At 39.9% G+C, this 14,786-nt stretch overlaps 1 protein-coding gene across 1 annotated transcript; it reads left to right on the top strand.

Annotated features, from left to right (window-relative positions):
* Positions 1–6,327: 6,327 nt before the first annotated feature.
* Positions 6,328–8,478, top strand: LOC143858604 (cyclin-D3-1-like). The gene is made up of 4 exons (XM_077369298.1): positions 6,328–6,994; positions 7,121–7,322; positions 7,661–7,791; positions 7,877–8,478. The coding sequence occupies exons 1-4, from the start codon at positions 6,524–6,526 to the stop codon at positions 8,111–8,113; spliced, it is 1,041 nt and encodes a 346-aa protein (XP_077225413.1). The 5' UTR covers positions 6,328–6,523; the 3' UTR covers positions 8,114–8,478.
* The last annotated feature ends 6,308 nt before the right edge of the window (positions 8,479–14,786 follow it).

The following is a 14,786-nucleotide window of genomic DNA, read 5'->3' as shown; positions in this document are numbered from 1 at the left end:
AGGGCTAGGATGATCCTATGGAGCTGATTTTTTGGGCACACCCTATCTATGCCAAGGCCCATCAAATGAATGCTTTGGATCACATCCAAACAACATGAGCCCACTGTGTTTTTTGTCGGCGGACTAGAGAAGGTTCTCTAGCCGACCGACTAGAAACACTTTCCACACACACACACACACACGCACACTAGTAAAAAAAACCCCGTGCGATGCACAGGCCGACAAAAGAACTGTACGGACCACATCATAGGTTGATCCAAACCGTCCATGTGATGGAACACAACATAAATAGGTTGTGCCCGTAAAATCATTTCCATAGGTTGATCCTAGCCCTCCAATCTATAGAGGTTTCTATAATTGTTGTTCCTCTTAAGGTTCCTGGAATTCATCAATATTTTTAAATGTGTCCGGAATTCGTAATATCATGTAATTACTACAAACTTTTCGTAATTTTGCATATAGAAAGGCTGCCAATGTTGACTTTCGTGACACATTCATATTAAAAAAAGTAGGGGGGGAATAATAAAATGACTTGTTTACCCTCACATAGTTAGTTTGGACATACATATAGCAAGGGCATTAAACAGTAAAAAAACACCATGTTGATGTGTTAAATTGACAGAATTTTGAAATAAATCAAAAAATTGTTCTCTTTTCTCTTCTGCTATATATATATATATATATATATGAGTAAACAGTTTTTGCGCTCGAGCTCAAATAGCTTATCTGTGCTCGAGTGCAAGAAACAAGGTTGGGCCCATATTTTTTGGGTGATCCTAATCATTCATTTGAAAGGCCCCATCATGTATGGGGTGTGTACCAAAACTCAGCTCCATTGAATCATCTTTGGGTGTCCATTTGTGGGTGAGAAAATGGACAGATACTGTTTGTCCACAAATCTGCCCATTTTTTCACCCCACAAATTGGAGGGTGAGGTTGATCCAATGGAGCCGATTTTTGGTACACACCACATACATGATGAGGCCTTTCAAATAAATGCTTAGGATCACCCAAAAAATGTGGGCCCACCATGTTTCCTGCACCCGAACTCAGATAAGCGTATCTGCGCTCGAGCGCTGGAACTGTTTCCTCTCTCTCTCTCTCTCTCTATATATATATATATATATATATATGAGGAAAATGATTGTGAGTTTGAAGCTCATATAGCTTATATGAGCTTGAGGGTCCAAACACATGGGTCCCACATTTTTTGTGGTGATCCAAACCATTCATTTGCAAGGCCCCATCATAGATAAGGTGTGTACCAAAAATCAAATCCATTGGATCATCCTAACCCTTCCAAAAGCGGAGGGCAAAAATGGGCAGATTTGTGGCAAACGGTGTCTGTCCATTTTGCCCTCTACATTTGGATGGGTTAGGATGATCCAATGAAGCTGATTTTTTGTACACATCCTATCTATGTAAGGGCCTTTCAAATGAATGCTTTGGATCATCCTAACAATGTGGGCTCACATGTGTTTGGGCCCTCAAGCTCATAGAAGCTATATGAGCTTCAAGCTCACAATCATTTTCCTCTATATATATATATATATATATATATATATATATATATATATATATATGAGAAAAGTGTTCCTGCGTAGCTGCTTAGATATCATGTGGCCCCACATTTTTTGAGTGATCCAAAGCATTCATTTGGAACACCCTTCCATGGATAGGGTGTGTACAAAAAATGAGCCATTTAGGATCATCCTAACCTTGGAGGGCATATTATATATGAGGAAAAGGATTGTACGCTCGAGCGTACCAAGCTTATGGTACGCTCGAGTGCCCCAATCACATGGGTCCCACATTTTTATGGTGATACAAAGCATTCATTTGGAAGGCCCTATCATAGATAAGGTGTGTACCAAAAATCAGCTCCATTAAATCATCCTAACCCCTCCAAAAGTGGAGGGCAAAAATGGGCAGATTTGTGGTATGTCCATTTTGCCCTCCACAAATGGATGGGACAGGATGATCCTATGGAGCTGATTTTTGGCACACCCCCCATCTATGTAAGGGCCTTTCAAATGAATGCTTTGGATCATCCTAACAAAGTGGGCCCACATGTGATTGGATATACCACAAAGTGGGCCCACTTGGTATGCTCAAACATACAATCCTTTTCCTCTCTCTCTCTATATATATATATATAATCATATTATCCTATCCTTGTTCATTACTCGCCTCATGAATCAATTTTCCGTGTATTAATTCAAGAGTTATAAGTTTGTCTTTTAGTTGTATACAACCGTGAACTTTCGTCTTTTGTCTTATGGGGAAACTTTAGTCTCAAATTGGAAAATGAAGAGATTGAGTTTATTGAAGAGATTTATTTTCTTAAGGTTGGATTCGTAGAAAGAAGACTAGAGAACTTGGGAAAAAAAAATCTTTAACACACGTGTTGAACTGGGTCAAGAAATGGACGTGCCATATGTGCTTATGTTTTTGTGTAATTATTTATTTAACGTAGATACTGAAGAGAAGCATATATTCAATCTTCAATTTTCTTCTTCCATCCCTAAAAGCATATGTTAACTGCAAAGGTAATCGAATGTACGAGTATTCTTGTTTATTCTCTTCTACATATTTCTTCTTTGATCGAGGCAATATAGTGTGTTCATACGAATATCAGGCTATGTTCTTTGAGTGGGTTCCTTGAGTTGTTGTATCACTGAGACATAGCTAGAGAACCCATTTGCACTATTGATTTGTCATTTGTGGGGTGATATTTGCCTTAAGAACATCGGATTTGGTGCATTGACTCAATCCATAAGCTAATTTACTTTTATCATTTGATCGTTTTCAATTAATCTTTTGTTCAAATTCCCATATGATCTACAGCATCATTTTCGTCATTTGGTTAGTATAATTCCATACCCTATACACTCTACGTAAGAATATTACCCTGTAATCCCAAGGACGTTGCTAGATCTAGCATGCATCTCTCTCTCTCTCTCTTCCATTACATTATCTTAGTCATGGATTTAGTAGCTCGCAAATAGATCTTAAATTGCCCATTGATTGGAGAGGGCCTTGTTTAGAATTTGTCATCCAAGGTGGAGTTTGCTTTAGAAACATTAAACGGTGGAATTTCTCATCCACCTCATTATCACTTTACAATGACAGTTTTGCCACAAGTTATATGGAATTATATGGTACTCAGCTAAAGAAAACAAATCGCATACAGGTGGAGACTGCTTAATTATCCAATCCTCCAGACCATCCATTCGTTAGAAAAGTCTTTACCCAAAAATTCTCTCTTGGTACTCGGGTTAAGAAAAAACATGGTAACGGGGATAAATTACATTGGTTGGAAGGGGATAAAAGCTGGAGGAAGTAGTTAGATGTCCCATCTGTAGGAGAGATGGTAGCTCGACCTTTAATGGTTGCTGCAGAGCGAGGCACAGAGCAACGTAACAAAGACAAAAGGAGAAGGACCCAACCCAATTCAGGATTTGGTTTTAGCAACACACCCTACGTATCTATCCCTCCATCTTTTTTCTTCTCTGTGTGTTTTTTATGCTTAGAAAGAGAAAAAACATAAAAAGGAAACGTACGGCGTAATGGTGAGAGGAAGAGAGGCAGACATGTGGCCACAATAATGAGAGATGCATGAGAGGCACCCTCTTTCTCTGTGCATTTCACTGAGCTGTCCGCTTGGGGTGCAGTTCTGTAACCGGAGTGTCCGACCCCAAAAAGTACGGCACCAAATCAACAGCTGCGGATCCTCGTGACTTTATTTATTTTTCATTTCCTCTCAATCTTTTCTTCCCTCCCTCCCACCCACCATCGTAAGTCACATGCTTCACATCATCCCTAAAATGCATACAGCCTTTTAATGACATTCATCTCTTCATTTAACACTCTTTAAATTAGTAATGACATCTCTTACCTCATTTCACACTTTTATTTTGGGGAGTGATAAATCGACTCCCCAAATTGATAAATTTACTCCTCATGTGTCTTTCTCTCTCCTCTTGGTTAGAGAGAGAAAGAGGAGAGAGATAGACACATGGGGAGTCGATTTATCACCGCCCTTTTATTAGGGAAATGATATTTACGCCCCTTTTATCACCAGGGACACCACCCATCGTCAGTGTATCAATGGCAAAAATGAGGCTAATGTGCTTTATGTCAGAAAAATCCAGTGGCTTTGATTGAAAAGTACACTGGCAAATCGGTGTCCCCGGTAATAAAAGGGGCGTAAATATCATTTCCCCTTTTATTATTGGCTTTCAAAGATTGCTTGCATCCAGCGTTAGAACTTAAAATTTTCTTGACCTGCTAAATGCAATTTCAGGCATTATTTTCGCGGACATCTTTTTAAAGAAACGAAAATGTGCTTAATAAAGTGAAGTGTCTTTATCAAAATAGGGGGCTTACAAATATGATGTCCCTTGGTATTTATGAGCTGTTATTGGCTGTTCCATTCAACCCATCTATCTTATTTACAGCCTTGGAAAATCCTAAAAAAGAAAATCACTTTTTTATCTCTTTCTAATAGAGACTGAGTGGGCCCTACCTCTGCCTGATTCTGGGTTCCACCCCGAAGACATACCTGTAACCTGTTGGTATGGGATCAAGATCGTGTGGGCGGCCTCATGACAATATGAATTGAGTGGGCCCAAATTGCCTTTTGCCCCCACTGCTGATTTTACGGCGGGTACAACGTCTATGTTTTCACCCGGTGGCCTCACCAATGGGTGAAAATAATTTGGATTAGATGATCTGTATTGCATCATTTCCACATTGGACCACCATAGACAGACAAGATCCGTCTTGGTCAAAATCATATCATTGAATGATTAGGATCACTCAGTGTGGCCCAGCGGAGATCCAAAGTGGGCCCTACCTAATGAACAGGAAAGATAAAGCAAGGGTGGAGCCTACTTATATGGTAGTAGGACTACAGCCACTAGGGCGTAAACATTGGCCCAACCAAAAAAATAATTAAACATTCATTTCCCCCATACATATTTTGGAGAGAAATTGATATTGGAACCGAGGTTTTAAGTTTCGGTTTCGGGGTTAATTAAGGAAACCAAAATTTCAGCCGAAATTCGGTAGAAATTTGGTAAGGGATTAAAAAATTAATATTTTTCATGAAATTTCAACTGAAATTTTGTACATTTCGCCAATTTCGGATTCAGTCTTGACCGAAATTTCGGATTTCGGTCGAAATTTAAAACCTTGATTGGAACAGGTTTAATATCACATAGGAAAATGCTAAAGTTAAAGAGGATGTTAAACCTCTTCATAAATGATACTTATTAGGGCCCACTTATGCCCGTTGATCAGATCCATTGATAAAAAACAGACAAATGCCCCAGTGATGACTGATGAGATAGCCATATGCATCTCATCCATCCAGCCTCTGGTTGAAAGCTAGCCTACTGAAAATTGGCACCACCATATTTTGATAATTACACTAACTCATTTTATCCTTTTTTTTTAATTTAAAAAGCTGTCAAAGAATATTTACAGCTCCAAAAATCTCTCGCAAGCCACTTAAAAGAGAAAAGACAAGTTGAATGTGTGCAATGTAGTGCCAATAACAGTAGCCAAAAGCTATACCTTTTTTTTAAAAATGAGGTAAAGGGTGTTAATCTCTCTCTCTCGTTTATATGTGGCTAAGGTGGTAAAGGGTGTCGTTTTCTAGTGTCCGGCGATATGAGTGCCGTTAACATTCAAGACCGAAAATGAGAAAAGAAGAAAAAAGAAAAGAAAATAAAGATAGAAAGAAGATATCGGCACAACTATGTTTGATATTTTTACTATTCCATTTTGTCTTTTATTATTTAAAGAGCTGTCAAAAGTGATTACAGTTAAGGGTGTCAATTTTGGCTCGGGCTCGGAAGCCAGGGTTGTCCAGGGAGTGAGAAGAGGGGGGGGGGGGGGGGGGGGCAAAATATGTCACTTCTTTTTTAAAACCACATTTGTTACTTGGACCACCCCCGTAGTGTAAAAAAGAGTAGTCAAATTACAATAGATAGGCCTGTCCAGGGAAGATGAGGGGATAGGCCTGTCCAGGGAAGATGAGGGGTGTGAATTTAATATAATCCGAGCTCGATAAAGCTCGCGAGCCTGGCCGAGCCTGACCGAGCCGAGCCCGAGCCGAGCCAGAGCTGAGCTTTTGAACTTAACGAGCCGAGCTCGTTTACACCCAATTTACAGTTCCCAAAAAGCAATCGTAAGGCACTAAGATAAAGAAAAAGACATGCTAGGTTTGTGCAATAATTAAAACATGGTTGTGCTGATATCATTTCTCTACAGATACATATAACGTTTTTCCCCCAAAAAAGAAAAAAAAAAGAATGACAGCGCGTTAGCACCCATCCCCCCCTCTCTCTCTCTCTCTCTCTCTCTCAAATAAAAGCCCTACACCGTAGCGTACTTATTTGGACAGTCGAGAGAGAGAGAGAGAGAGATGAGGGCGCCTCTGGATAGGAGGTATACCTTCTCTGTGTCTGGACTTGTATCATGAACAGAGCCCATCTTTTCTTCTTCTCAGAAGAAGATGGCCCAAAAGCAACCCAATAATAACCCTCTCTTCCTCCTAGATGCTCTCTACTGCGAAGAAGAGCATTGGGAAGAGGAGGAGGAAGAAGAAGAGAGCGAGAAGAGCATGACCGAAACCCCTGATCTACATCTATTGGAACAAGACCTGTTTTGGGAAGACAATGATCTGCTCTCACTCTCATCTAAAGAGCTCGAAACCCATCCTAATCTCCTCCCAGACTATCTCAACACCGACCCAAGCCTAGCAGCCGGGCGCCGTGAGGCCGTCCAGTGGATGCTGAGGGTGAATGCCCATTACTCCTTTTCCCCCCTCACCGCCGTCCTCTCCGTCAACTACCTGGACCGATTTCTTGCCAGTTTCCACTTCAAGAGAGATAACCCTTGGATGATGCAGCTCACCGCCGTTGCCTCTCTCTCTCTCGCCGCTAAGGTCGAAGAAACCCATGTCCCCCTTCTCTTAGACCTCCAAGTAAGTCCCCAAAAAACACTCTTCTCTTCTCCTCTTTCTTTCTTCCTTTCTTTCTGACTTTTTTTTCCCAAACCCATGTTAGTAGATCCATTCGACGGAAAAATGTTGCCTTTTATTGTTGTGCAGGTTGAGGAAAGCCGATATGTGTTCGAGGCCAAAACGATTCAGCGAATGGAACTGCTGGTTTTATCCACTCTTAAATGGAAGATGAATCCCGTCACTCCCCTCTCCTTCATCCATCACATTATTAGAAGGCTAGGCCTCAAAACCCTTCTCCATTGGGACTTCCTTAGGAGCTGCGAGCGCCTTCTTCTTTCTCTCATTCCGGGTATCTCATTTCCTCTCTCTTTCTCTCTCTCCATTAAAATGGCAATGCATTAGTCAATATTAGAAATCTCAAGGGTTTTATATATACTGTATGATGGTTTCATGTGGAAAGAGGAGGATACCCACAGGGAAGAAAGCTTTAAGCTTCTTTTTTTTTTCCTACCAATGTCGATTGAAGTATCTTACCTATTTAGCATTATAACTGAAATGTCTTTCATGAGTCGATTTGGGACTGGAATTACATTGAGATGAATAAATTAATCTGTAGCTTAATTTGGAAATTAACGATTTTACATGGAAGATGAGATTTTTTGTTTTCCTTTTTTGTTTTTGGTCCAGATTCGAGATTCGTATCCTATCTTCCTTCCGTATTTGCTGCCGCAACAATGCTGCACGTGATCAATCAGCTGGAGCCCTGCAATCCTGTCCACTACAAGGACCAGCTCATGGATGTGCTTAATATCAGCAAGGTAAATCTTTACTTGATTCCCCACTTGCTCTTCTTTCCTTTCTCTTTGCTTTCTTTCTCATTCTCTAATTGTTGCCTCTTCACAGGAGAAAGTAGAAGGATGCTTTCAACTCATCCTTGAACAGTCTTCAAGCGGGAACAAACGCAAATATCCCTTGGAACCTCCCAGCCCCAAAGGAGTCGTCGATTCGTCTTTCAGCTGTGAAGACAGTTCAAATGATTCGTGGGCTTCTTCTTCCGAGCCTTCCTCTGTGTTGAAGAAAAGCAGGTCAGAAAATCAGCCGCAAATTCACCCCTTTATCAAAATCCTCGGCAACCCTTGAGAGAATGATAAAATCAAATCCATTTTTCTTATTATCTATTTCTACCCATGATGCTGTTAAGCGTTTCTCTTTCCCGTAAATACATTTCTACGTGTTGTTATATTCCGTACAAGCAAATTGCTCTCCATCTCTTAATTTCTGGGTCCCCCCCTTCCCTTAGCTGTTGAAAACTTCACCGATCTGACTCTCGCAGAGAACCTTTTTGGAGAGGAAGATTACATGGAAGAGCAGAGAGATGGTTGGCATTTTCTTTTCATATTTATAATATCACAGACGACATTACTTATTTCTCTCTCAACTCAACTGCTTTCAATTTAAAGCCTAAAGATTAGATGATGAATGGCATCACTCATTTTTCCCTCTCATATTTATTATTTATTCATACGTTTGACGTTATATGCACCTGTTCACATAGATTGCATTTAAATTTTAAAGTCTAGCAGAAGAAGGCCTGAAAGGTAAAGAAATCCCATGGGTTTTGTTTGCATGTGAATGGTGGAATAAGCTGTCGGCCACTAGGGTTTGGTTTATTTAGACTTTTGTGGGTTTGACTTCGTACAAAGAGCCCCTTAAGTAAGAAGGAGACCCCTCTTAAATCTAATCAACCTCTTTCCCTTCTTTTTCTATAAACTCACTCTATTTCCACTTATGTTGTTATCACTACGCTCTACAAATTAGAGATTACACCTAATTGGATGGCTCTGATCTCCCTAACACTTGTGAGACAAATGGTGGGTATCGTATGGGGCCCAACAATTCCTTGTGTTCACCCTCTGTGTTGTGTCTTGTTGCATGCCCAATGGATGGCTTTTGGGATGTATTCATATCATTTGTCCTCGTGTCATTGGAAATCGAAAATTTCGTATTTTACACACTGCGTAGCGTATCCGCATTATATACCTTAGTTTTTTGGTGCTTTTGTGAAGCACGCGAGAGGATTCCCTTGCATTTAAAGCTAGCAGAGAAAGAAACCCTACTCGGAGAGGAGTAAAGGCGAACAGATTTGAAAGTGGTGGGTGTGTGCTTTCTTTGATTTTGTGGGGTGTGTGTGGTTTTGGTCTAACGGGGATTTGAAAGTGGGGTGTGGTTCTGGTCTAATTTTGTGTGTTTTTTCAACGGAATTAGATCTGGTAGACCCACTCAATTATTGTGGAATAATATGATGGCAAATCTACTTTTTACTTCTTCCTTTGACTCAGTCCTCTTACTAAAGAAACCCACAATATGAACACTTGTCCTTACTTCCCAAAAAGCCAAAGAAGAAAAACAGAGGAAATGAAGAAAAACAGAGGAAATTGAAAAAATTGGCACCTTTGGTGCACTCTGCTACTTTTATTTTCCTCCAACAAGGGATAGCTGTAAAGTGTGGAGAAGAAACAAAAGGGTGAACCCACTTTTTTATTTTTTTGCTTGCCCATTTCCCAATCGCCATTAAATGCCTATGTTGATATAAGTATGAGTAACATAAATGAGACTCTCTGTCTTATGCCTGCAGCCTCTGAACAAAACTGTTTTCGTCTCTGCACGCTGCGTATGTCGGCTCCATGCGCGAGTTACTACCCCTTTATTAACATTTCCTTAATCATCTCAAAATTATGGATTATTTATTCAAAGTCACGGGTAAATTTCGACCCAAGCCTGAAGAAAAATGATGTATGTTAGTGTTAGGTTGTTTTTTCACTGCTATTCTCTTGCCCCACATGTGCCACCTGGTAGTGATTGTAGCCATTGATCTGGCCACCGTGCAGAAGTTGGGTTCATTTATTTTAAATACAGTTTGGTCGAATGATCCCAGTTCGCTAATGGTCTACAAGATCAATGGTCTTGATTACAAACACATGTGGGCACTCGAAACTGATTTTGAGTCTAAAACTGATTACTTACTCATAATTGAGCTTAGTTTTAGTCAATAATCACTTTTGGACTCGAAATCAATTCTCAAAATCAAAACAGACGGGCTTAAATTATTTTATTTTTTTGTTTTTTGCACACTTTAGTTAAAAAAAACCAAAACAAGTATGCTCCGATTGGTTGGCTAGTTTTAAGGAGATTGAGGGGAGAACATCTTCTTGAGATCTTCTTGAGATTGTTTGGTTGCCTTTTAAGGTCTTTGACCACTAGCACTGTCGGGCGACGGTCGGGTGATGTGGTGCACTCGAGATCTTCTCTTCAAATTTTTTCAAATCAAAGATATTTGTGGAGAAGATCTTGGGGAGATCTTTTTGCCCTTGTCCCAAACCCCCCCAATATTTGCAAGACAAACCAAACAATGTTTCTTTCTTCCACCCTTAATCTCCCCGTTGACTAATCTGCTTTAGATCTCCCCTTTAATCTCCCCTTTGACCGTTGGGATATAGATCTCCCAACGAATTAATGGCATCCAAACAGAGCAGTAGGGATGGTCTTTAGGCAATTTATAAATTAAATGTATATAAATTTAGGAGTGTTAGAATCTAGTTTTTTTATATTAATTGCTACTGATTTTTATTTTGGAGAATCTTTGTTGATGAGGATTTCGTTCTTTCTCTTATCCCTTGGTGCAGTTCTAGTTTTAGATTTTGACAACCTATTGTGAGTCCATAACCAACTATTGGACCCAAAATCACATTTAATTTTGAGTTCAATAATCTATTTTGGACTCACAATCGGTTGTCAAAATCTAATATTGAATGGGCCTTCTTCATTAATCGACTTGGAGATTATTCCTCCAATTCAGGGGAATATTTGTTTTTTTTTTTTAAATTTCCGTCTCAAAGAAAGCTAACAGTAATAACGTGAGTTGGATGAATTGCTGATGCTGGCCCAGCATACAGCTGGCAGCAGTATATGAAAGCTTGAAGTGAAAAGACACTAAAGAGTGCCTTCTCTTCTTATGCATGTCGAAGAGATGATGATCCCCTGTTGGCCCAAGAATATCGACTGATGAATTGATGAGATATGTAATTTTGTAACACAAAAATGTACGACCGGATCTAAGTAGATACATGGTCATGATGCCGGCGTAGAGCTCTTATAACTCAACTCAACTCAACTCAATAAAGCCTTTGTCCCAAAGTAGTTGGGGTCGGCTAAATGAATCTTTTAGAAAAAAAATTATGAAGAAGGTAAAAACAATCTACCCGGCTCTAATCCTGGTTCTAGTTGGGTTCTTCTACGTGGATCATTTTCTTCCATTCTATCCTATCCAAGGTCAAGTTCTCTGTTATGTTCCTAGTTATAAGTCTTTCCTCAATGTTTCAACCCAAGTTGTTTTCGGTCTGCTGCGTAGAGCTCCTACAAAAACTAAAATCGACACCAGAGTAGATTTTGACTCCTTAATTGAACCTGCTTCATTTTCTCAAGTAGTTGAGATCCCATCATGGAAAGAATCCACAACAGCTGAAATTATTGTTCTTGAACAAATTGGTTCTCAGACTCTAACGCAATTACTCCTATCAAACAAGTAGTGGATTTTAAGTGAATTTATAAAATCAAGTACAAGTATGGAAGAATCCACAACAGCTGAAATTATTGTTCTTGAACAAATTGCTTCTCAGACTCTAACGCAATTACTCCTATCAAACAAGTAGTGGATTTTAAGTGAATTTATAAAATCAAGTACAAGTATGATGGTTCTATTGAGCGACAGTGGCCAAAGGATTCACGAAAACGGCTCGATTAACAGAAACCTTTGTTATTACTGTTGTTTAACGTTGGACCATCCACCAGTTGGTCATACATAATTCCGTTTTACATAGAGAGCCAGATGAAAAAAAGTGTATATGACAATCCCTAGGTCTTCCTAAACTGGGAGAGAACTCCATTTATCGATTTTAATGAGTCTTTCTATGGACTTAAGTAAGTCAACTGCTAATCGTTTGCCAAATTTTCGAATGCACTGTGCAAAACCAGTTACACCTAATCTAAGGCTGACTAGTCTCTTTCTTTTGATAAACATCTTGATGATATCGAAATCATCATCTTGATCCAAGGGTTGATGATGCTCCAGCTCACGAACTACGCCCTGTGATTCACAGAGAAAGCGTTAGCGGTCCCAGAGGTTTGGTTCCGGAAAACCACTTCGACAGTCAAGTCATATATCGATTCAACAATGTTAAAAATCAAATAACAGAGTTATAAGAAAGAGGCTTATCTACCCAGTTTTTTCTCAAGAAGATGGTTGTTTTTTCTTTCTTTTTTTCCAGTTACCCTTTCTTATATGATTGTTGAGGCCTTATATAGGCAAAAATAATTTGTCACACCAAGGCACGGTCTACACGCCACATGTCAAAGGCTTACTTGTAGACCTTGATTATAATCGTTCATCATGAAAGCATTAAATGCTTGGAATAGTGTAGGGATTCTATTGGAAGGTGAGATGCGTTGTTTAGTATACATGCATGCAGATTAGGGGTGGACATTGGTCGGTTCGGTTATGGGGTATACCCAGAACAGAACCATATGCAATCGGTTCCCAGAATTTGGAACCATAACCGGACCATTTAGCTTTGGAACCGAACCGAACCGGTGCGGTTTGGTTCTGGGTTTACCACGGTTAAAAAAAGGGATTTCAAACCATCAAATATATTAATCAATCATGGAGAAGTCAAGATAATTACCACTGTTAAAATAAGAGATTTATATGCAATTTTCATGGTCAATTTTCCTTGAAAATTGCATAGAAAAATGCAGCTTTTGGGCTGTTGTGTGGGAAAGGCCCTTGAATCCAAAAGGCAAAGAAAAATGTCAAAGGGGAAAACTAGGGTTTCTGGTTATGGCAGAGAGAGAGAGAGAGAGAGAGAGGACGAGAGCCGAGTGGAGAGAGACGGCGAATTTAGTGGGCACTGGGCAAAGAAAAACGTAATTGGAAAAACTAGGGTTTCTACTTTCTAAAAGGCAGTAAAGAGTTGGAATCACTTTGAGGTGAGAGGAAGAGGGATCAAGAGCCTCTATATATAAGCTATGAAGCTCCCATTAAGCTTCTAAAGATAGCAGATTCGTTTGGCTCTCTTGGCACAAGAATTAGCAAGCCTTAGTGCTAATCTTGAAGCCCAAGAACCTTTCCAAATAAGCTGATTAGCGTATTTAAGCCAAGGCTACCTTCAAGTTTTGGAAAACTTTTAAAAATAGAAACTTCAAACAAAAAAATGAAGGAATTTTTTTTATGTGAATTTTACGTCGAAAGAAACGTAGCCTTAACTTTTTTTGCAACTCTGATTGGGCATGTTCTCCCCACTCGACAGTTTACCGCTGTCTTTCGCACTTTGATCATCTCATGTCTCATTTAATAGTGAACTAAGAAGCAAAGCATTGTTTCTTGTTATTCTACGGAGGCTGAATATTGAGCTATGACTCATGGTGCATGTAAACTAGAATGGATTAGATTCCTTCTCAATAACTTGGTAATCGACAATCTTAATATGCAATGCTTTATTGTGACACTAAAACAGCATTAGATATTTCTGCCAACCATATTTTTCATGAGCATACCAAACATATCGAACTTGACTCCCACACCATAGGATGATCCAAACCGTCGATGGGACACAACCTAAATAGGTTGTGCCTTTAAAATCATTTCCATAGGTTGATCCTAACCCTCTGATCTATAGAAGGTTAGAGGGTTGATCCTAAACTTTTATAGATCGGAGGGTTAGGATCAACCTATGGAAATAATTTTTGGGCACAACCTATTTAGGTTGTGGCCCATCTAATGGACGGTTTGGATCATCTTATGGTGCGGGACATACAGTACTTTTAATAAAGTGAGGAGTGCCCTCATCAAAATACAGTAGTGCTGATAACATTTCCCAATAGATATGATTGATATTTGATGTTAGTAGACCTGGCAAAAGGGCGGGTTGGGTTGGGTGCGGGTCAAACGGGTTGGGTCAAAAATGACCCGCATCCCTACGGGTCAGCACTTGGGTGACCCGCACCCGCTGTGGGTGGGTTGGGTCAACCCGCGGGTAACCTGTAATTTTGGGCGGTGATAAATTCACCCCCTTATATGTATGAATTCACCCCCTATTTTTTAGAATGGACTTTACAACCCACACCATAGGATGATCCAAACCGTCCATTTGATGGGCCACAACGAAAATAGGTTGTGCCCCAAAAATCCTCAAAAATCATTTCCATAGGATGATCCCAACCGTCTGATCTATAGAAGTTTCCATAATGTGAGTCCCTCTTTAGATCGGAGGGTTAGAATCATCCTATGGTAATGATTTTTTGGGCACAACCTATTTACGTTGTGGCCCATCAAATGGACAGTTTGGATCATCCTATGGTGTGAGCTGTACCTTCCATGTTGAAAAATAGGTGGTGTATTCAATTTAATTCCACTATTCCAGCCACTCAAACAAACAAAAAATGAAAAAGAAACGAATTGTGGGTACCCATGGGTTCACCCGACCCAACCTTTGTTTTGGTCGGTTGGGTGACACACGGGTCAATTTTGACGGGTCACTCAAATGTCAACCCGTACCCACAAATTACCCGCGGGCACGGGTCGGTTTTGCCTGGTCTAGATGTTAGTATTGGGTGAGTAGTGTGAATTTTGGGCCAAGCAAGACCTATCAAGTGGATGGTTCAGATCAATCAACGTTGGGACCCACTATGCCACATCATTTCATCATTTAAGAGTAGGAGTCCAATAATCAATTTTGGACTAAAAATCAAGGGGACTGAC

The sequence above is a fragment of the Tasmannia lanceolata genome, unplaced genomic scaffold, assembly GCF_043159265.1.
Source record: "Tasmannia lanceolata isolate RefF3 unplaced genomic scaffold, GAP_Taslan_0.1 ptg000003l, whole genome shotgun sequence".
Lineage (NCBI taxonomy): Eukaryota > Viridiplantae > Streptophyta > Magnoliopsida > Canellales > Winteraceae > Tasmannia > Tasmannia lanceolata.
Note: the sequence above shows the minus strand (reverse complement) of the source record. Positions and strands in the feature narration are given on the sequence as shown.